General features: G+C 41.3%; 1 protein-coding gene across 4 annotated transcripts in view; it reads right to left on the bottom strand.

Annotated features, from left to right (window-relative positions):
- Positions 1-7,032: 7,032 nt before the first annotated feature.
- Positions 7,033-23,481, bottom strand: part of FAF2 (Fas associated factor family member 2) — a 57,108-nt gene continuing 40,659 nt past the window's right edge. For 2 of the 4 annotated variants that reach the window (XM_019942847.3, XM_019942849.3), the window contains 9 exons: positions 22,797-22,931; positions 21,059-21,135; positions 18,569-18,707; positions 16,866-16,951; positions 16,672-16,763; positions 14,874-15,051; positions 13,732-13,903; positions 12,956-13,099; positions 7,033-7,896 (listed from right to left, as the gene is read on the bottom strand). In XM_019942847.3, the coding sequence (XP_019798406.1) occupies positions 7,684-7,896; positions 12,956-13,099; positions 13,732-13,903; positions 14,874-15,051; positions 16,672-16,763; positions 16,866-16,951; positions 18,569-18,707; positions 21,059-21,135; positions 22,797-22,931 (1,236 nt within the window). In that variant the 3' untranslated portion in view covers positions 7,033-7,683. Of the gene's footprint in view, positions 7,897-8,845; positions 10,182-12,955; positions 13,100-13,731; positions 13,904-14,873; positions 15,052-16,671; positions 16,764-16,865; positions 16,952-18,568; positions 18,708-21,058; positions 21,136-22,796; positions 22,932-23,481 lie in introns of those variants that run through there. The other 2 variants (XM_019942848.3, XM_019942850.3) reach the window with 2 other exon arrangements.

Below are 23,481 nucleotides of genomic sequence, written 5' to 3'. Positions count from 1 at the left end.
TTAGACCTCTGGCCCATCACTTCCCCCCAACCTGACAGATAGAACAGACACAATCACTTGGGGACACCCTCAACTTCTGCCTTCAAACCTACATTCCAGAAGTCAGAATGCACTGACTTCTGCTCCCATCCTTCCTCCTAAAGCCAATGCCTCCCACCACTCCAGTGGCATCTTTCTCTATTATCCCTTCTCTGTGTATCTTCAACCTCTTTCTCTAAAATCTCATTGCTTTTAGCATTTAAACATAATGAAGTCTCTCCTACCTTAAAACAATAACTCTTCCTCAGTCCTGGCTCCTATTTCCCCCCATACCTTTCACTGACAAATTTTGTGAGAGCTGCCTATACTCGATCGTTCCACTTCACCTCTCATGCATTACTTGTGCCTCTGACACTGTACTCCTCCACTGAAATAGCACCAGCCAAGGGCACCAGAGACTATTTTTGTTTCTAAACTTAGTTGTCGGAAACCATCCTCAATTTCTCCCTCTCCTTGACTCTCCATATCTAATCAGCCTCCGAGCCTTGGCCACTGTCCCTCCTAAATAGTGCTCAGCCCATCATTAGACTCTTTCCGTCCCCAGGCCGCTCCTGATCCACGACTCTCATCATGTCACTTGTCTTGCCTGCCGTCTTGCCCCCTCCCATCCAGTCTCCCCATGGTGAGAGAATCAGCTTTCTAAAACCCCAATCCCTTGTTTAAAGCCCCTCAATGGCCTGCAGGATAAAGTGTGAATTCTTTAACCTCGTTTACATATTCTGACCCCCAACCTGTGGGAATGGAAACAAGGCGACACTTACTCTGTGTCAAATATCAGCTGGGTGACTTCTACATTCTGAAAGGTCTTGTAAGAGGCCAATGAAAATGGTAATTAAGAGATCACAGGTGGGACTTCCCTGGTGGTGCAGTGGTTAAGAATCTGCCTGCCAATGCAGGGGACACGGGTTCGAGCCCTGGTCCGGGAAGATCCCACATGCCGCAGAGCAACTAAGCCCGTGCGCCACAACTACTGAGCTTGTGTCTAGAGCCCGCGTGCCACAACTACTGAAGCCTGTGCTCCACAAGAGAAGCCACCGCAATGAGAAGCCCGTGCACCGCAACAAAGAGTAGCCCCCGCTCACGTAACTAGAGAAAGCCCGCGCGTAGCACCAAGGACCCAACACAGCCAAAAATAAACAAATAAAACAAATTTTAAAAATACATTATTAAAAAAAAAAGAGGTCACAGGTGACCATAAGAGACAGTTAGTGGAGATGAAAGTATAATTAACAGGAGGTTAAGAAAGAAGTGGAGGCTGGTTGTGCAACCTATCTTGGCAGGGAAGGAGACAGGGTGGTGACTTGTGGGTAAAGCAACATTAAGATTTTGTAAGGGAGGAGATGCCAAACAGTTTTTGGTGGAAGATAAAGAGATCCAAGCAATTGGAAAGGGGATAGTTTTTGGTAAAGATCTGGCGATCATGACACAGATGGGAGACTGAGCACACACTGCTGATAGGAGTATAAATAACTTTTCTGCACCACAATTTGGAGATAACACAAACATTTTAAAAAGTAAAAATTTCCATTCCTTTTAGTAGTCCTTTTGACTACTAAAAATTTTTTTTCCTGAGAAAATAAACATGGATGTGCATATTTAGCTACAGGGATGTTTATCAATCTATTAGATAATCTATTAGATAAAAGCAAACAAAAAGGTTAACAACCTAAATGTCACAATAGGCTTTTGATCAATTTATGGTACAGCTATTCAGTGAAATGCTGCATAGCCATTAAAAACGATATAGAAGAATGTGTGAAATAGAGATAATACAGTATTTACAATATTATCCCATTTCTGTATTAAAAATGTTTTTATATGCAATGAAAAGTCTGGGAAGATATACACCACAGTATTAACAGCAGACATCTCTGGACAGTGTGGTATAATACATTTTTTTGTTTCTTTGAACTTCCTAAAATTTCATCATGAAAACAACTTATAAAATCACACACACATACATAGGGAGTCCATTTATACCAAGTTTAAGAACAGGCAAAACTTCTATGGTGAAAGAAGTCAGAATAGATGGTTATGTCTGAGAGGCTATTGATTGGGAAGGTGCACAAGGGAACTTTCTGGGGTAATGTGGTGTTCTGCATCTTAGTTTTGGTGTATACTTAGGTAAAATTTTATCAAGCTGTGGATTTAACAGTTGGACATTTTACTGGGTGTAAATTATATCTCTTTTAAAAGAAAATACACCCACAAGACAGAAGAGAAACAGGAAGCAGGTGACATCACAGAACAATTTTGAGGTGAAAAAGGAAGATGAGGAAGTTCTGTGACAAGACCTCAGTTTTCTCAGGAAGTAAGATGTTGCAGTGGGTTTAGAGTGAGGAGGATGCAGGTGGGCTTGGATTTGAGAAAGGGGGACACAGTGAAGCAGTGCCTATGGTGTAGAAATGCATAGGGTTTCCTAGAGCTGGATCAAAGGAGTGGGCACCAACCCCCAGGGCTCTTCAACTCACTGTGATACATACTAGGATTCTGCAGCTGAAGGAGCAAGAGGAAAGAAATCAAACGGTTGAGTTTACTTTGGGAATTGTGACAGTCAGTACTGGCTTGTAGTGGAGAGAGGCGTGAAGCCAAGATGACATCAGAAGGGAGACTGAAATGAGGGTGAAGGGACAGGAGGGCTTTGAGAGGAGAGTAAGGACAGTGGAGTTGGGTGGTAACAGCTGTGGTGAGAGGGACTGGTTCTGAAGTCCTGAGGGTGAAGTAGTTCTGAGTGAAGGCCACACTCAAAGCAGGGGACTGCTGGCAAAGGAGGGAGGGAAGTGACCACTCATCTAAGTGTCCATCTACCCAATGCCAGGCACTCACAGGTATCAGCTCATTTAAATGGCACCTGGAGGGGATTCCCTGGTGGTCCACTGGTTAGGACTTGGCACTTTCACTGCCGGGGGCTGGGGCACTAAGATCCTGAAAGCCACTCAGTGCGGCCAAAACGAATTTAAAAAAAACCCAACCCCCCAAAAATGGCACCCGGACTTTTGCAAGGAATGTACTGCCATGAGGTTTATATAGGAGGAAACTTGCCCTAGATCAATCCGTAAGCAGCAGTTTCAAATCCAGATTTGACCCCAAAGCCACATCCCACCATACTCAGCTGCCACACAAGGCAAATCAGCAGAAGAACTGGAATTTTAGGGAATCCAAATATGTAGATGTGAGTCATTGAGGTTGCTGGTGGAAACTATCAGTTGCCAACATCTGGAGAATGGCCAGTAGCAACCAGAACAGGATAAAGTAGTCCAAGCAGATGGCATGTACTTTGGGAGTTTGCCCTGGAGGACAGTGCATCAAAGTGGCAGAAGAGGCAAGAGGAAGGGACTCTGGTGGCTCGGGGCTTGTGGCTCCATCAAGGTAAAAGCACACGTGGAGTTCCAACTGCAATGATGGAAGTGTGTCAAGAAAAAAGTGTCGGGCACTATTTGCCCATAAGCAAAGCCTCAACCCCTCCCCTTTTCCTCTCCTTCCTTAATCCATATGGGGTGAATTGCTAGCAGTGGGCAAACTACAAACTGGCAAACAGTAATAGGAGCTTTTACCCAACACTAATTATGTGCCAGGCTATCTGCAGCAGCAATTCACAGAATCTTCATGGAAATGGTACAGTTGGCCCTATTTTACTGATGATGAAACTGAAGCCTAGAGTTGAGGTTAGTTGGCCAGAATCACAGCCCCAGTCAGGATTTGAGACCAGGTGTATCTGGCATCAGAGTCTGCATCTTCCTTGACTCTATTAATCGATGGCAAAATTTTTATATGTAAGCTTCACAATTGCGAAGTATTCATTTTTAGTGGATTCTGACCTAAGGTGAATAAACTCTTCTTGAAAACTTACTAGACGAAGACATTCTAGTTTACACTTAAGATGTGCATTCAAAAAAATTATATACACACACACACACGCATACCCACCTACATACCTTTGGATAAGCAACAGGGCAGACTCTGAAGATGACAAGAATCCATACTCACAGAAATGAGTTCTTTGCCCAGGACAGACAGTGGGAAAGAGAAAGGCAAAGAATTGAGGCTTAAGTTTCCTCTCAAATGAAAATACGAGCAAAAATACCTAGGAGCATAGTTCCAATAGTCCAGAATCTGTTAGATCCAAAGTGACTCTTCTCTAGCCACTGATTTGCAAGGACACGGGCCTGTTCTGGCAGGAGAAACGACATGCCTTAAAAAACTGAGTTCTTAATGCCAGAAAATACACCTTCAAAATACACTTCCTTAGAGAAAGGGGAACAAATATTGAATGACACCTGTGTCAGGTGCTTCATATACATTTTAAGTTTTTTTTTCCATTTATTTAATCTTTTAATCTACAAGCCTATCCTGAGGCAGATGATGTTAACTTTTCAGTTGGGGAAACTAAAGCTCATGGAAGCTAAAAAACTTGTCTGAGGTCATAAGGCTGACAAATGACAGAGCCCCAACTTGAACCCAGATCTGCCAGCTCCTTCTACTAAAGCACACTGCCTGAGCTGCCATTTTCCACAAGAACACATTGTAGAAGGTCTATTTTAACTCCTTGCTTCTTGGCAATGTTCCCTCTGTTCCCTCTCCTGGTGTTTTCCAACCTTGCCTTCAGACAGAGAAACATCTACCAGATCTCCCCTAGACAGAAAGACCCACAACTTGTTAGGAAATTTTTGTTATAAAACATTTAATGTTAACCTACAATACAATGTAAACTTTTATGAAAAAAATTTAAAGTACACTAGATTTCTTCAGTAAATTATCACGTAACTATTCAGGTGCAGTACAAGTTGGGGCACTGCATCCTTTGTGGATGGATTTCCTGTTGCTGCATCCCTCACAAGTCCTAAAAAAAACCAGTTGTAAAGTGGAGCTCCTTGTTCAAGCACCAGATAATACACTCCTGATTTTGCATTCTGGGGGTTATCACTCCTTCCCACAGTCATTTTCTGTAACTTTTTCCTTGGCCTTGGCACCATTAGCAATTTTCATGACAGCTCAGTTGAAGATTCTAGGTTCTTTTTATTTTTTTCTAAAAGAAATATTCTCCATTGGCCATCTCTTATCCAAACATCATAGTGAAAACAAGCAAGGAGAAAGAAGTATTTGCTGCAGGAAATCCTGCAGAAGTGAAAGAAAAGACTGAGGCTGCAGAAATTCGACTGACTTCAATTAGGTATCTTTGCTTGGTCAGTTCCTATGGAAATTCAGCTGAATCTACAACTTTAGTCTTGGGAGTACAAAACAAAACTGGAAACAAGTGTTTTTGTTTAGTTGATGACTTGCCATTTGGAAACAACAGCTGAAATAATTAGGAGGTGATTTGGAAAGAAGAGCAAATGCTTGCAGATCACCGGCTTCTCAGTATTTTCTCACTTGCAGGTCCCATCAAGTTCCCAGAGGTCTTTGGGAGTAACATACAGATTGTCCGGGCGTTGACAAAATGTGCATCTTTCATGGAGGAGAGGAGATGGCACCTAGGCAGCAGGTCTAGGTCAGCATGAAGACAGGAAGCGAGACTGAGTAAAGCAGGGCTGTTTCAACGCTAGGAAGACTTTAATACTCTGGCATCTGACCTTCTTCACTGGACAAGTTATCAAAAGGCAAGAGGCGTAAAGTGCACATCATAGAATAATATGCAGATTGAATTATTAAGAAAATATTTACAACTTCCCAAAGTGGTGTGGAAAAGATACTTGGTACACCCAGCCTGGTGAAGGTCCTTAATACCCTCCTATGCGGGGAAACAGCTCTGCATTCCAGACAGGGAGGGTGGCTCCGAGTTAAGTGGAAAAATTCATCTTTGCATGGTTGTCAGCAGGAAGTAGACTTCACGTAAGGTAGAGTGGAGAACAGTTTATCCTTAGTCACTCCAGATACATTTTATGACAACAGTCGGAAAGCGATTTCCCACTCATCTGGACTTGGGACAGCAGGAAACAAAGTGAAAGAAAAACAGGGAGCCAGGAGCAGAATTAAAGTTTCCTGGAGATGGTACTGCAAACACCTGTGCCAAGGCAACTGGGAAATTCTCAGGCTCCCCAGGTGATACCCATGGGGCTCCTCACCCTGCCCCTTGGTGTTTACCCCAAACACTAAGGGTGGCAGAGAAGAGCAGTCACATCACTGCTACTTAAAAGAATGGTCCTTAGCTTTTAGCTAAGCAAGAGAAAGCCTTTGGAGGCTGCAAGTCTAGCAAGTTATGCTTTATGTTGACATGAACCCTGGCCTCACAGCATGCTAGGGAACTGCAATAACTTCAGTAACTTCAGTAGGTTGCAGCGTTACAAGTTCTGCAAGTCTAGCTACAGAACACTTTGGAATACTTGTCAGCTCACGCTGACATCTGTGAATACATGGCCTGACCCCTATACTCATTACCATAAACTCAACCACAGATGAGACATCAGAGGGAAAAACCCCTACTGCTTCAACACAGCAATAGAGGGAGAGGATAAAACTGCCCCCAGCAGGTGGCTACATCAAAAACTGAAATGTGCCTTCCGACACTTTACACAGGCTGAGTTCTGTCTTGGCTCCCTTCAAGGCCTCCGGTTCTTTCAACCCTTAAAACACCACCACCACCACCACATTCCCAGTGAGACAGGCGGGGTATTCTCACATGGTTCTGCTGGTTCCACCACAGACCCTGCTTGTCCTCTGGAAAGGCACCAAGCTTGGCAATTCAGGAAAGCTCAAGGCTGGGCAGGAATAGCATGCACATGTCAGAACACATATCCTTTGTTCAGATCCCATAATGACCACCTGGTCCAGATTCCAAGGAAAAGCTGCAGTTGTACGTATAGGTTAGTCTACACGGAGTTCATACCATGTATATGGGTGTATCTGTACATACACAGCCTTTGTAGAGCTACAAACCCAGATTTCCTCCCATTGTACCAAGTGGGATGCATAGGTGGCAAGAAAGGACAGCAAGAGTTGGACCAAAAAGAACCTCTCTGGGAACGTGAGAGGGACAATGGCAGAAATAAGCACAAACCAGCCTGGGACACCTTTATTACACTCTTGTGGGCTAAGGAGCCCAGGGCAAGAACTCATGGGTTTAAGAAATGGCTCTTTATCAAATGATGTTAAGGAAAAAAAATACATCTATGTCAGCCTCATTCCTTTGGTCATTACAAAGCAACAACAACAAAAAAATTAAAGTTATTCATAAATTGTGGGAAGTTCAAGGAACATCTCTGCTCTGTGCCTTCCCTTCTCTCTCTTCTCCAGAGGTGGAAGAAGCAAGTCCTCAGGAGATGCTGCAGTAGCTGGTTGTTGGAGGTTTTTTCACTTTTATTTTCTATAAAAGCAAGAATGAATGAGATCTAGTGGGAATGTCCCCTTCCCCAGTTGGGACAATGGCTGGGTTGGAGGTGAAGAGTCTCCTTTCACTGGAAGGTGTGGTGCAGAGGCAGTAGGGAAGGGTGGGTTTGCCAGCAGGAACGTTCACTGCTAACCTCGAGTGCACACACAGGTGGTGACTTTTGCAGGCAGCATGGTTTCTGATCCTTCCTGAGGATGCAGCAGTCTTTTAAAAAAAATATTGTATTATAATAATAATAATATGAATTTCTCTCTCTTATTTTTTTGTTTTTTTCCATTTCTTTTAGGGATTGGGGTTGAAAAGGAGAGGAAGAAAAAGTGTCATTCGTCTGTTAGGTCCTGAACAAAGAGAACTTCTGTGTGGCTGAGTCCGGCCTCCTGCAGCGTGGGGGGGTTGGGCCACTCCTCTGAAGGGGTGCAGGGCAGCACCCTCCGGGGAAAATTGGCTTCAATCTGAAACTTTTCAGGGCTTTCTTTCAAGGAGAATAAGAAGTCGTGGATTACCTGCAGAAAAAGAAGGTAATTTTCTATTACCTATAGAAAAAGAAGGGCAGTGAGAAAAAGACAAAGACAGACACACACACAACCATGAAATCAAATATACCCCAGCTCTCCCCAGGGTAACTTGGAGACATGAAGTAATCACATTAGACTGAAATTCCATTTCAAAGTTGATCAATTTCAAAGAGTAAACATGTCGGGCAGCTCTTTTAAGAGATTTATTACATAGCCCAATGCTAGTCCTACTCTGAATTGACCCATCTGTTTCTTTTTTGAAAACGTGTCTGATATAAAGTTAAACATTTTTAACTTACAAATAACCAAGAGTTACAGAAAAGTTGGAAGCACAGGTACAGAATTTTTTCTTTGAACCAGTTGAAAGTGAGCTACCAACTGAATGTCCCATCACCCCAGAATACTTGTGTATATCTTTTTTTTTCGGTAGGCGGGCCTCTCACTGCTGTGGCCTCTCCCGTTGCGGAGTACAGGCTCCGGACGCGCAGGCTCAGCGGCCATGGCTCACGGGCCCAGCCGCTCCGCGGCATGTGGGATCCTCCCGGACGGGGGCACGAACCCGTGTCCCCTGCATCGGCAGGCGGACTCTCAACCACCGCACCACCAGGGAAGCCCTCTTGTGTATATCTTACAAACAGGGCAATCACCTTCATAATACAACCCTCAAAATCAGGAAACTTAACTGATACATTACTACTGTAATATAATAATGTACATTAAATTTTTATTCAGGCCCCATTCAAGTCTTGGCAGTTGCCTTTTTTTTTTTTTTTTTTTTTTGGCAGTTGCCTTTTATAGCAAAAGGATCCAGTTTTAAATTGTATGTTGCATTTAGTAGTTGTCACATCTCCTAAGTCTGCTCCTTTTAGCCTGGAACAAATACTCAGGATTTCCTTGACTTTCATGACCTTGACACTCCTAAAGATTACTGGTCAGTTACTTTGTCTCTCAATTGGTTTATCTGACGTTTACTTTTTTTTTTTAAATTTATTTATTTTATATTTATTTTTGGCTGTGTTGGGTCTTCGTTTCTGTGTGAGGGCTTTCTCCAGTTGCAGAAAGCGGGGGCCACTCTTCATCGCGGTGCGCAGGCCTCTCACTGTCGCGGCCTCTCCCGTTGCGGAGCACAGGCTCCAGACGCGCAGGCTCAGTAGTTGTGGCTCATGGGCCTAGCCGCTCCACGGCATGTGGGGTCTTCCCGGACTGGGACATGAACCCTTGTCCCCTGCATTGGCAGGCGGATTCTTAACCACTGCGACACCAGGGAAGCCCTGATGTTTACTCTTGATTAGATTCCAGTTATGCATCTTTGACAGGAGTATTACAGAAATGACGCTGTGCTCTACTCAATGCATCCTATTCAGGTGGAGTACAATTTCATTTTGCTCCATTACCTATGATGTCCACTGTGACCACTTGATTAAGATGGTGCCTGCCAGGCCTCTCCACTCTAAGTTAGTCTTTTCTCCTTTGTTATTAACGAGTATTTTGTGGGGGGGTACTCTGAGACTACGGAGACATTTGGCTCTTCAAACTTTCTTCAATTTATTTATTTATATTAATATAGAGCCATGCTTTCCTATTTTATTCAATAGGTTCTAATGTTCAAACTGTTTCAGATGGAGTCCGAGGAGCCCAATCAAGCTGGCCTCCACGTCTTTCTGACATGTCTCCATCATTTTTTGAATAATTCCTTGCTTTGTGGTACAAGGTGTTCCAGGCTAATCTTGTATTTTCCCTGTCCCAGTCCTGGAATCAGCCATTTCTCCAAGGAACCGTGATTCTTCTTAATGGACAATGCTATTTAAAAACCACGATCTAGGGAATTCCCTGGAGGTCCAGTGTTTAGGATTCCATGCTTCCACTGCAGGGAGCATGGGTTCGATCCCTGGTCGGGGAACTAAGACCTTGCATGCTGTGTGGTGCGGCCAAAAACGAAAAAACAGAAAATAAATAAATAACAACAACGACCTAGGTGCTAGGTATGTTCATTGCTATTGGGGTGCTGATGTTCCCAAGCACTCTCTGTGGAGAAAGCCAGACAATGTGTACATACATATATGCATCTATATCTCTATTTCCCCCTGTATACTGAGAGCCATGAGTTGATTCCCCTCTCCTCATGTATACCCTCCTTACCTGGTTCTGGATTTAACACCCACCCCATCTCCAGGCCACTTGGACTCTGACTTCTCTGCACTGGGTGCTCTCACATATGCACACCTCCTTCACTTGATCGAGATCTGACACCTTCCACGTAGACCTCTCTTCTGTGAGAAAGCCCTCTTCACCCTGGTCTGGCTCTGGCAAGGTACAGGTAAATTCTTATTTTCCCCTGTCTCTTAACGCCACACATTAAGAACAGGCACCCTGGATCTGATCTATGGTCCTCTTTATCTCAAATTCTGTTTTTAACAAGACTCTAAGGGATGTGCAGTGAAGGGCACTGCTAACCTCTTTCAGGTCCATCCCAAAGATCAGGAGCACCCCATTCAAGTTACCCTTACTTTTTTGAGGGTATCTATTTCTATTTCCTTTTTGTTCCACCTCTCATAAGTTTATTTCCCTCTGCCTGAAGAGGCTATTGCTACAAATCCATTTAAGGAGTAAATTCATTTTCCTTTCACCTAATCCATTCATGATTTTACAAAATTCTCATATTTTGGTCCATCAACCTTAATCACTTTCAGCTCCTTTCTCTGTCTTTGCAATTTCCATTAACATTCATTCTCCTTTTCTTTTCTTGAGATGCATCAGTTAGACTTGCACCAAGTATTCTTGGTATGAACCCAACAGGGTTTTACAAAAGGGCAAAATATCTTGCTTCCTTTTCAGTCACTGCTTGACAATACTCAACACTGATACAACACTGACATTTTCTGTTTATCATTGGCAATGCACCAATACCATCAGGAAACAGATGAAATCACCTCTACAGGTCCCTTTTGGTTCATAATGGATAGAAAAATGATTTCTGGGCTGAGTATAATTTGGTTTCTCTCTTACATGCATTCATTCAGGAGAAAGTCAGCTGCCACTTTTCTGCTCACTCTTGAAGGCTAGAGATTTTTCTACAGTTTACCCTTTTTTATCCTAGCTTTTAACACCTGTCAAGAGCTGAGCATCATACACAAACTGAGCATTTTGCTGAACATTCACTCATTGAGAGTATTTATAAATGGTAGAGCTCACAGAAGATCACACAAACTCCGCAGGAGCACTAAAAAACTGTAACTCACTATTCAGTTACATTATTAACTCTATAAATGTTAAATGAAAGGCCAGCACTGCCAATACACCTCTCCTCTTACACTTCTTTCTTTCCCATCTGATCCTTGTCCCCATTTACGAATTATTTCTCTCCATCTGAAGTTTTTTTCTTCTTTAAAAAATAACTTGTAGTGTAAACATATTTAAAAAGCCTACAAGGATTAAATATTTAATAAATGGGTTGGTTCCCCTTTGGCTAAAAGTCTATTCTATTCCACAATTCTAACAGATTTTCCTCCAAAACTCTCAAGAGAGGAAATTTTGGTTAGGCTTTTCATATACAAAATGATAATTAGAGTTTGGGGAGTAAAAGCTCCGTAAGCGCTTGGGCATACTACAGAGAAACTGTCAGTGAACATGGCTGCAAGCTAATACCCACACAGAAAACAGTAGTTAGGAAACACATCAAGGAAGGGGAATGAACATTTAGAAATCATCTACTACATGCTAGGTCCTGTGTGAGGCTCATTCATGTTATTCCCAACTAAAACATCCAAAGTTAGAGATGTGAGCACCTTCTCCCATATAAATCAATGTATAAATGAGAGATAAACAAATAAAACGAGGAAGCTATTGCTTCTCTCTCACTAGGATGCCTCACAACGTTTTACTCTGAATTAGCTCTTTGAATCGTCTTACATTCCTTACTGGCCAGTAAGCTCCATGAATTCCAGAACCACGCTTTACTCACCTGCATAACCCCTAGGGTGCCTAGCACAGTGCCTGACATACCTTCAGTTTAATGTTATCAGAGGACAGGTTATATTTCCATTTTACATGCAGGATATATCTGAGGCCCTATAAGAGACTCTGTAACTTGTCCAATGTTTTCCAGTTAAACAGGAGAAGTAATGAATGTGCTACCCAGCCTCACCTGACTACAGAGCATCCACATTTCTATTATGCAGTTTATTCTTGATTATTTCAAATGATCAGGGAAATGGCAGCATCTATTATAGTTGTAAACTTGGAAAGGCAACTTACCAACGCTCAATATAAACAGGAACTTCCTTCTGATAATAAACACCAAAAACAATAGCGTTTGAATGCTTACTATGAGCCAGGCACAATGTTGAGCACTTTACATATGAACTTAATCCTAACAATCCTATTAGAGAGTGACTATTATACCCATTTTAAAGATAAAGAAACTGAGGCTTACAGATTAAGTAAACTGACCAAGGAAACACACCTATTAACACTGGAACAATGAGAATTTGATCTTCATTCTGTGAGACTCTGAGAGTCTCTGCTTGTAACTACATCCCTATGGAATGACAAACACTATTTACCTATGGACACCAGATACCCAAGGTAGCCCTACTAAGTGGGGCTTCTAATGGGCTGAGTAGAAAGAAAGGGTGACAACTGCATGCAAGCTGTGCATGCACTTATATTCAGTTGTGTAATTCCAGTCCTTCCAGGGCAGCGGGGATAGAGCTTTTTCTACACAGCAAGGGGTTCTGGTGGGATTCTAAAGCCAATGCGAGTCGAGCAGCTTGGAAGAGCCTCCCACCTCCAACATACAAGTCTTTTGTGGGACTTCTTGGTAAGCTATCTTTTCTTCTTAGCAGAGCTCAAACATGATAAAATGAAACCTTAATAACTGCTTTGAGTTGGCAGCTAGACCTGAAGGAACCTACAATAATTCAGTGCACTCTTCTCTCTGCCCCACCTCCTTCCTCCCCTGTTCATCAGAGCAGCAGATACAGCAATAACACTCTTGAGAGTCTTTAAAAGTTTCCATATCTACAGCCCACACAGCCCAGACTTTACATACACTTCACACAACTTAGGCAGTCCTTACTGTTAGAGACTGTGAAAAGTGGAATCGTCTTTCTACTCGAGAATCATTGGGTAATTTGAAAATGATTTTGACACTTTCAGGATCATCAGGGGAAGGCTCCGGGGGCAGGCACTCCAACTTCCTTTCCTTCTCCTCTTGTAAATTCTGTAGAGACACAAAGCAAAGGTGAGGCTATGGCTCCAATCAGGGAACAAGGAAACAAGAAACACAATCACAACATGTAGGTTTACTAGGCAGTCAGATGAAAAATTAATGACCAGTATCAGAAGAAAACTTCTTGGCAAGGGTCAGAAACACCCTAATTCAAATTATATTTATTTGATTACACACTATTGCATCACATGTATTATTTATTGACTATGTTAAGGTATGTAACTGTTAGAAAAAAGGGAATGACTAAAAGACCCTGGCTATAATCAAGCGGCAATATGCAATGAAACAAGATGATGAATAAAATGTCAGATGAGCTAAACACTGGTACTAAGAATGAATGCTTAAAATCTACTGCTGTGAATTAGCATATTGAACTGCTTATTATCTATTTATACTTACTTTTCATGGAACAGAGCTTTTCTGCCTAACTTTTACTTACTCTTGTATTTGTTTTAATAAACTTTTTAAACAATTAAAAAATACTTTTTGTGAAAATGTAGTAAATATTAAAATGGCATGGAGAATTTAAATCACTCACAATCCTATCATCTAGTTTTTTCTCTCACACTTGAGAAAAGACCAGTTTGAGAGTCACCAGAAGTAAATAAAGACAGGCTCCTTACCCGCCGCCGTCTCTCCTCTGCCAACTTCTGCTGCTGCACCTCTTCCTCCTTCCGCCGCTTCCGCTCCCGCTCCTCCCGCTTCTTTCTCTCTTTCTCCTGGTCAGCCCGGAGAGAGGCCAGGTAGGCCTCATCCTGTTGTTGTCTCAGCACCTGGGTCTGGTTTCGTTCTTCCCTGTGGACAGATCAAAAGCATAGAGGGAAAAAATAAATCTCACAAAGCTCTGTGTTTTCTTATATTGAAATTTTTTAGGGGGTTAAAAAGGTTGACAATCTTGGCAGATGACAGTTAATACTACCATAAGGGATTCAGATTCTCATGCAGAATCTGAATGAGCCATCTCTTTTCTTACTTTAATTTGGCAGAAAAAGAAATGGCAAGCTTTTCCCTCTCTTTTTAACTTTCCATGTAAAACTATCCTTTCCCCCCAATCCTAACAGAAGTAACACAATATTATTGCCATAAAATGATCAGTGGGATCATATTTTATAGGTAAATACCTTTCTGGGTTACAACATTTTTGTGTATGTTGCTTTCATAAAACCAAAAAACCACATACACACATTTTAGAAGATGTGAAAAATAAAGAAACATCTTATTCAGAGTTCTACTAATTAAAGAGAAAACACTGTAACATTTTGGGATATTTCTTTTTCTCTCCAAAAAATTGTGTATGTACGTAGGAGTGTGTGTGTCTGTGTCTATAAAATTAAAAGAAAATACCCCAGAATGTTAAAAGTGGTGGTAGGATTATGAGTGATTTAAAATTTCTTCTGTGCTTTTCTATGTTTCCTGAATTTTCTACATTAATTAATGTACATTACTTATGTGATGGGGGAGGAGTTATAACCAAGTTATAAGCATTCCTCATTTTTTACATTTAAGTTCTTTATATCATGCTCAGCTATTTTAAATGACACAATTTACATTCCTGAGCATAGAGTCCTGTCTTTATTTTGAATCACATCTCCAAGAAAAGATGATCTGATGGAGTTATTTAGGTAAAAATATATAAATATTTTAACACTAAATGGACAAGGCTTTTAAAGTTGCCTAACAGAGAAGAAGTCAGGATTTGTGGAGCCCCAGGTAAGGCACCCAAGTCTACAGCTCGTCTCAGTTCCAGAGAGGAACTCCCCTGTACCTCTCTAGGCGTTCTGACACCAGGTAAGTCTGGTTTGCATCCATGATAAATGTCAGCTGGTTAATGAGGTCATCAGGCTGAATGAGGCCTTCTAGCCGTCCTACCACAGTCATTCTCCGATCCTTCAACATAATCATGGCCAGGAATGGATAGGTGTTTTCTCTTAAAGCCTGTGAGACTGACAGAAAGAAGACCCAAAAGATCAAGGGCAGGACTTAGGGATAAAACAGATTAATTCTTAGACTTTACACAACAAGCAAGAGAGAACTGCTTTGGTCTCAGTTGGGAAAGAAGGGAGGTGTCATTTATTCCCTGCCTACCTTTTTCCCTCCTAGTTTCTCAATCTTTTTGCTGTTGTTGTTATATACTTGTGTCCCTATTCCCAGGTAATTTGATTAGAGTAGGACAGGCTTTTCTGGTGGGGTGTGGTTGTCATGATGATGCTAGGGCAGGCTGCAGAGTTCAAGAACAATGTCTATTTGATGGAGGGAAAAGGCTCTACAAAGACTCTGGCTACTGCTCAGCATAATTTCCCCCTGTGTCGAAGGGGACAAGGCTGCAAGTCTCAAGTTTATGTTACTGGTGAGGATCTCCACCATCATCTTCCTTGTCTTTTGTTCCTCTCATCCAATCCCTTCCTTATCCCCTTTTCCTATGTCCTACCTGCCCCCACCCACTAAAAAAGGGCTAGCTTTTCTGTTCTGAAGGAGTTTAGAAAGTTGGTCTTCCAAATAACCAAGATTTTACAATTACAGAGCTTTACCTGTTTTACCTTATGATTTGAAAGAAGAGATTTTAAGCTTCTGTTAAAAATATTCTTAGTCTCCTTCTATCTATCACTCCTCACACCCAAAGCCGTAAGAGAATGGCAAAACATATACTGCAGGAACTTATCAGATGTTTAAAAACCAATTAGGAATAACAATTCGGATTCCAGGATGTAGACAAAACATCTGCTGCATCTTTGGTTCTCAGGATTTAGCACAGCACCTGGTATGCTAGTATATATTCAAAAGTTGCTGAATAGAAGTAGCTGCAAAGTAACTACATTTTCCTTCACTAGATGCCTTTATATCTTATACTGACTTCTAAAGATATTTACCTCCAGTTAAGAGTTAGTTATAGTCAGCAAAGATCTGAGCTTTCTGAATCCCTATCAGCACTCAGGGTACTCAAACTCATTGTGCAAGAAGCTCTGTTAAAATTGCTGATGACAAGAATAAACTCTTCAGTAAAAAGCTCATTAAGATTAAAGGCAAGCTGCTGGCCAGGACTGGGTTTTTTTTTTTTTTTTTTTTTTTTTGCAGTACGCGGGCCTCTCACTGTTGTGGCCTCTCCCGTTACGGAACACAGGCTCCGGACGCGCAAGCTCAGCGGCCATGGCTCACGGGCCCAGCCGCTCTGCGGCATGTGGGATCTTCCCGGACTGGGGCACGAACCCGTGTCCCCTGCATCAGCAGGCGGACTCTCAACCACTGCGCCACCAGGGAAGCCCCAGGACTGGGTATTTTTAAAAATAAAACAGGCTCTGGCAATGGTTAACTGTAATGAATGGGCTAGAGCCTGACAGACCTGAGCTTGCTCCAAAACTTGCTAACTGTATGATCCTGGGCCAGTGGCTTAAACTCTCTGAGCTTGTTTCCTAAACCATAAAGTGGAGGTAATACAACCCCCATCTCTCAGGACTGCTGAGAGGATCGGTCAGCCACAGAATACTCATGCAATAAATGGCATGTCCTTCCAGATTATTCCAAAGATATCTCAACAATCTCCATGAGGCAAAAGAAACATGACTTACCCCTGTATCCCTCAGGTTTGTTTGTGGAGCATGCCCAGAAGAGCATCCTAGTGTTTATTAGTGAAATAACTTCAGGAGCACAGAGTGTGGTGCTGTGGAGAGGGATGAAGAGGACATGAGAAGAACTTGCTTACTACAAATTATCAGTAGATAAGATCAGAAAAGAGGGGAAAAAAAAAAATCAATCCACTTACCGACAGAACTCATCAGAGTCCTGGTGATCATCTCCATGAAGATAAACCAAAAGAAAGCGAAGCTCCCGTTTGGCATCATTAAGTGCCTGTGAGAAACAAAAGATCACAAATTATGATGATGACTGTGCCTCAAATTTTTAGTTAGGCTAAGGGTCCTAATGGATACAGCTACGTATTTAGGAACAAAAGAAGAAATGAGGGAAAAAGGTGAGCAAGAAAACCAGAAAATTCCTGGGTTCCTACCTTCATAACCCTGGCATTTCTCTCCCTACAAAAAGTCCATGCTAACAAGCTTCAATGAAAAAGTTTTTAGTGTTGTTAGGATTTAAATTCTATCAGGCACATAAGAGTAGGCAGGCTGACAAAAAAAGGCCCCCTTCCCACCCAATCACAGAAAAGTCATCTGTTCCCACAATCTAAAGGAAGATGTAAACAGGAAAATCTGACCTGAAAAGGGAGATGAGAGTTTTGCCACTTTACAGCTACAACATAAAAAATACTGCGAAGATAAGCCTGATCCAAGGCCACATACCAAGCAGGGATGAGGGACTGAGGGACCCAAGGGCATTTTAAAGAGCATGGGGTTTAAAAGATCTTCAAAGACAAGGCTAGTGTCCCAGATTTCTGTGTATGCTTTTGCATTTGCAGAATCCCAAGTACATTACAATTTAATTAAGATTTCCTGAATGACCATTGGTGGTCTACCTTCAGGATTACAGCAAAGAGGGTGTATGAGAGGTGCCCATCTCATTCATGTCTGTATCTCTAGCACTGAGCACAATGCATGGCATATAGTACGTGCTTAATGCTCATTGAGTGGGGTGGGAGCAGCCAGTGGGAAAAAGCAGATGTGGGAGAATCACAGAAGGAAGCAAGAGTAAGCATTTTCTCTTTCTCCAGATAGATCCAGGAATCCTGGAGGCTGCAGAACCACCCTCAGGCATAAGGTGTTACTTCTACATTTTTCTCTGGTAAACTAGAGATATGCCCAACACCCATAGAACTCCTAATTTTTGCTCCCTGAGAGGTAACAACAGTCGAATGTCTGCGTGGCTTGGGTTGAATGAGATGTGTTGCTTTGAGTCTATGGTCTATCCCCTTATTCAATTCTGCGAGGGATACAAGACTTAGGTTTTGCCTATAAGGAGGAGCTTGCAGTCTGATACAGGAGATAAGACATTAACACAAACAACTATAAAATAAGGAAGAATGTGAAATTGCTATAACGTTTAAAAAAAAAGAAAACCACTATGAAAGTACAAAAGGAAAGACTACTATTTTAGATTGCAAGTAGGCAGGGTAGGGCGCAACAATTAGGAAAGGGTACAAGAGGGGAGTGACATGAGCTGGTGAAGGATGGGCAAGATTCCAATTAGCAAAAATGTGAGGAAGGCATTCTAGATAGAGGAAACAGTAAATCAAAAGCAAAGGCACAGAGGTGGGAAAGTACAGAGTATGTTAAGGGAATGGTCAGCTGGAACCTAGGGTATAGGGAAACGAGTTATGCAGGAAAGACCTCAAAAGGAGGTTGGGATTAGATCAAGGAGGGCCCAGCTAAAGGGCTTGGTCTCTTTTTATGTAAGCAATAAAAAGCTATTTAAAGTTTCTGAATCAAAGAATGACATGATCAGTGCTAAGCTATGCTTTCCTTTGAGGATAGAATCATATCAAAAATTGGCATCTATATGGTTTGTGGCACTGACCTGGCTGTACGTTCCCTGGTAGAAGACAGGGTGTGCCCTCCCATATTTCTCTTCAAAAGAGTGCATAAATGAAACAATGTCCCCAACGGGGTCAGTGACCCGGCTGCGAGGGTCAGGCCGTATAAAACGAAGAGCAAACCTGGGGAGGAAGGAATAAATATCACATGAATCGGCTTACTGTAGTGCATATGGAGTGGGCCAGTTTGTAAAGATTCCTATAGCAGAGCCATGGGCATGGCAGCAAAGGGAGGTGAACGGTCTGTGAGTGGACCATCAAACCTGAGAGTACAGGCTAGCTCAAAAGCCACAAAGCAGCAAGTGTTACACCACTGTCTGCTTAAGAAGAATGCAAATTACTAGAATTATAAATTCCAACACTGGCCTAAACAAATCTTGAGTGCTTTTTGCAGAAAAATTTAGGGCTATAAGAATTGGGAAAGGAAGACGCAATATCCAAAAAGATCACAGGTCAGGCTGTGTCCCCAGACTCTCCATAACGGCACTGTCTAAAACAGCAGCCACGAGCCACATGTGGCTATCTAAATTACCAAGAAAATTAATTTAATTAAATACAATTTTAAAAATTCACTTCCTCACTCACACCAGCCACATTTCAAGTGCTCAACAGCCACATGTGGCTAGTGGCTTCCACACTAGACACTGCAGATATAGAACATTTCCATCATCACAGAAAGTTCTATTAGTGCTATTCTAGAACAGAGCTGTATCTCTTTCTGGTTCTTCTACTTGCCTCTCCCTTTCCTTTCTGTTCTCCTGGGATTTTGAATTATGAGTCCACATTCCCAAACTATTCAAATTATGGACAAGAACTTCAAATCCAAACTTGCAGTCATGACTGACTTGCTCTTCAACGGGGCAAGTAAATTCTGCTCAGTGATTTATGGTTGATAGCATCCATGGAGGAAGTTATAAAATGGATCTAGACAACACTGGCAGAGTTGGAGACCTGGCAGTTACTGTAAGGTTAAAGACGGTACCACACATCTGTTTCTAAAGAGCCCATCTTATCACATTTGTATAGTACCAGTTATTTATCCTCTGGGTTTCCATAAAAGGCAAAGGAGCAGGGGCTTGATAAGTCAATGTGCTATGTAACATTAAATAAGTTACTTGGATGATACAGTCGGATTAAAATTAGTAACACATGCCATGCATATTTTTTCCCAAAGAAAGCAAACAATATTCATATACTTAAAGAAATATCAGCATAGAAAAGCTGACTAAACTATGATACCTTCCTTACCAAATATCGAGCCAATTCCTTATCCCCTTAACAAATTCCCCATATAAACATGATTTCACTTGGAATTTCTCCTGAGTAATCAAATCAAACTCATTGACACAAACATTCCAGAGCAAATTAAAAACAAAAGTAAGAAGCTGTGTATGTGAGGGAGTGATTAGAAATCCTTAAGAAGATTAATGTTTTGATAACTTTCTCTGAAGTCAAGTATTTTAGGATTATCTTATTACTCTTTAAGTTTTCAAATTTTGATGAATGGATAAAGGTTTTAATTTTTTTATTTCTCATTACAATATATTCCAATGGCCAACACAATTTAGGACAATCAGCTTTTTAAAAAAAATAGAGATATCAACTAAGACTTCATTATGATTTTAAAGGTTTTTACATGCCCATTCTTAGGTATTGTCTGATCCTCTGCAGCTGCTGGGTCCTTACCTTCAGGCTCTGCTCCCTAGAGCAAGGCAAAGATTAGCCCATATTTAGAGGAAGGTATAGAATGCCCTGTATGCAAGGTTCCATCTGTTGGCATGGATGCCCATAAAACATTTTAGTTCTCCATGAAGTCTAGGTGTGGGTTCATCTACTACTGAGTTCCAGACCAGACACCCCAAGTCTGATGTGCCAGAAACTTGGGCCCCTTGACATTTTCCAGCCTTTCTGTAGCTTCCTGTGCTGAGCTCTCCAAATGGTACATGAAGGAATTAAGAAGAAAGGTGAAAGTGTGAAGCAAGGGGGAACACATATGGAAGGGTTCCAGTGCCAGCAACCTATGGGTTGCCAGGACAGAGGAAAATGTACAGAAGGTGTGTCTAGAATGGTGAAATTGTTATAGGAGGAATCTAGAAGAAAGTAGGTCATCTCAGAGCAAAAGAATTTGTTGGAATTATGAGTTGTAAAATGATTTAGGGTAAAAGTTACAAGGAGTGTGAAGCTAGTAAAGATAACAGAGGTTGGAAAGGAAAGGGTGTGAAGATTAACTAGGGAATGTAGGGGGACAAACATGTGGGATAGGGAGGCAGATTTATTTGTGAAAATGATAACATCTGTTGTTATGTCTGAAAAACCGAAAATATTTTCATGCTATATGAATACTTCAGGAAAAGTATTCAATCTGATGACAAACTGGCAGCCAAAATTGATAGAGCATAAACCTTATTCTGGTCTATGTTTCAGCTCCAACGTCTACCTTGTTACTACTAACACATACATACAAAGGTACATACCTAAATATATCAAGTATTGTATAATAGGTAAACCGGAATGGAAGCATTATCAAGTAATAACCCCATCCAAGCAGCCCCTGAAATTCCAAAAACAAAGTTAGATATCATTCTCTCAATCCCTAATACCTTAATTGCTAGTTAAGATTTACATTCTTTTTTGTCCTTTTCTTGTAATTTCTCCCTCTGCAAAACAAGGTTCCCTTTTCCTGGCCCACCTCATCCTTCTTAAAAACCAACTACCTTTGACCTCACTTCATCTAATACTATTATATTTTTCTTTTATACAATAATTTTTGTATTAAATTTGCTTGAACACTTATTCTGCAGCTACTTACATACATTAGCTGTCAAATTCAGTTGCAAGTTTTCCTCTCTGAATCATAAATATTCATTCTTTCCTTTTTAGACTTAATATATTAAAATGTGGTATATAGAAATAACAAGAAAGATAACCACTACTGCTACCTTGAACATTTGTATATAAATGACAAATAATTATATTAACCACAATTATAAATCTCCAAACAGCTGCTAATCTTGGTAATACTCTTAATTATTATTTTAACAGTGTTGATTACTGCTGCTCTTATTATTAATTAGCAAATATATAAGGCTCTATAGCTTACAAAACATTTCTTACACGGTATATTGTGTTAATCTGAGACCCTCTGTGTCCATGGCCAGGGAGCTCTAGAGCTCTGGAGCCCCATTAGTGGACATTAGGGTCCCAAACACATTCAAGCCCAAAACAACTGGAGAAACATTGGACACATACAGAACTACTCCTTTTTTTTTTAATTTAAAAAAGAAAAAAGTTTTCTTTTTCTTTTTTTTTTTTTTTGGCCACACCACACGGCTTGCAGGATCTTAGTTCCTTGACCAGGGATTGGACCTGGGCCCTCAGCACTGAAAATGGAGTCCTAACCACTGGACCGCCAGGGAATTCCCTAGAACTACTCCTTGAATCATATAATTGCTCTAGGAATCTGTGCTGTTCTACTTCAGAATACCCCAAAACATCTACTTAGAAACTATTTTTAAAACATTATCAAGTACTCCACAAAAAGGAGTGATGGAGTAAATTCTAAATCCAATTATAAGAGGTGAGTGTAACTCCAAGAATAAGAAACTCCAAAAAGTTCTCTGGAGTGTTCACTATCAGTATACACACCTGACTTCCCTAATTTGACTGAATAATTTGAAGAGGGAAGAATGCCTCTTTATTCATCTCTAGATCCCCAACAGCAAAATATCAAGGACCTTGGAACACTCTTAAGTGCTTGCTGAATTTAACTGAACCACCTCCTCGCTGCTAGCCCTTCAAGACTAATTTCTCCCACAGAGATTACAAGTACTTCCCTAGAAGTAGCTTAAAATTAAGTAAAATGAAGCAACAAAGAATTCAGTAAACACTCTAACTTAAGAGTGGAAGATCTATTAAACACATAGCAAACATTTTTAGACATGTAAATACATGTAGATGAAGTGCTATAAACAAGGCACAGAAAACTCTTCAAATAACTGGCATGGAAACAGGAAAAAAAAGGATACTTTCATTGGTTCATTAAGGAATAAAGGAAAAATGATAAACCCAATAAACCTACCAAGGAGCTAGGTCAAGCTAACAGCTCTATATTCTGAATATTCCTTTTGTTCCTATCATACAGAGATCAACATAACCAAGTGAAAGAACTTTTAAAATAAAAAAGGGAGAAATTCCAGCTATGAAATAACTTGCCCTTGGTTGTGGTCTTGAAACAACATAGCTGTAGATCCTGTGGTCGGCTGTATTAACTTGCAAGGGTCGGGATGGTGGTGGGTTGAAAACACTTGGTACACCCTCTTGCTCGTTCAATCTGTCCTGTACAGCAGCCTGAGAAGAAAAGAATAGCAAGAACTTCAGTGATGCTCAAATCAACCTAGAAGAGATGAGACAACCATTGCTGGTGTTTCAAAATAGGTCACCAGGGAGTATATAATTATGAACCTTTCTTTAACTTGCTATGGTGGGAGGCAATGTGTGGTGATGGCTCCAGAATTCATACACAGTAGAGGAGTACTAGGAACTTGTCTGGAAGCTCACTGCTTTTATTAAGATGGTATGTGTTATTTAGGGTGGCTGGGATACAAGGTGCTTCACTGTACAAGCGTAAGGAAAACCATCCACAGAGAACACAGCAAAGCAGACTGTGTCCCCAGAGCTGTGCAATGGAGCAATCCTGATGGTTGGTGTTTGATGGAAGGCTTGGCTTTGGAGCAGAGAAACTTAGGTCTGAATCCTAGCTCCAGCACTCAGAAGAATTGCTTGGATTCTGTGCCTCAGTTTTTCATGTGCAAAATGAAGAAACAATACTTCTCAGGGTTAATTTGAAAAATTAATGAGGTGACCATACACAAAGATTCTAATATAATTCCTGGCAGAC

This window comes from Tursiops truncatus, chromosome 3, assembly GCF_011762595.2.
Source record: "Tursiops truncatus isolate mTurTru1 chromosome 3, mTurTru1.mat.Y, whole genome shotgun sequence".
NCBI lineage: Eukaryota > Metazoa > Chordata > Mammalia > Artiodactyla > Delphinidae > Tursiops > Tursiops truncatus.
The sequence above is the reverse complement of the archived record's forward strand: the minus strand, read 5'-3'. Positions and strand labels throughout refer to the sequence as shown.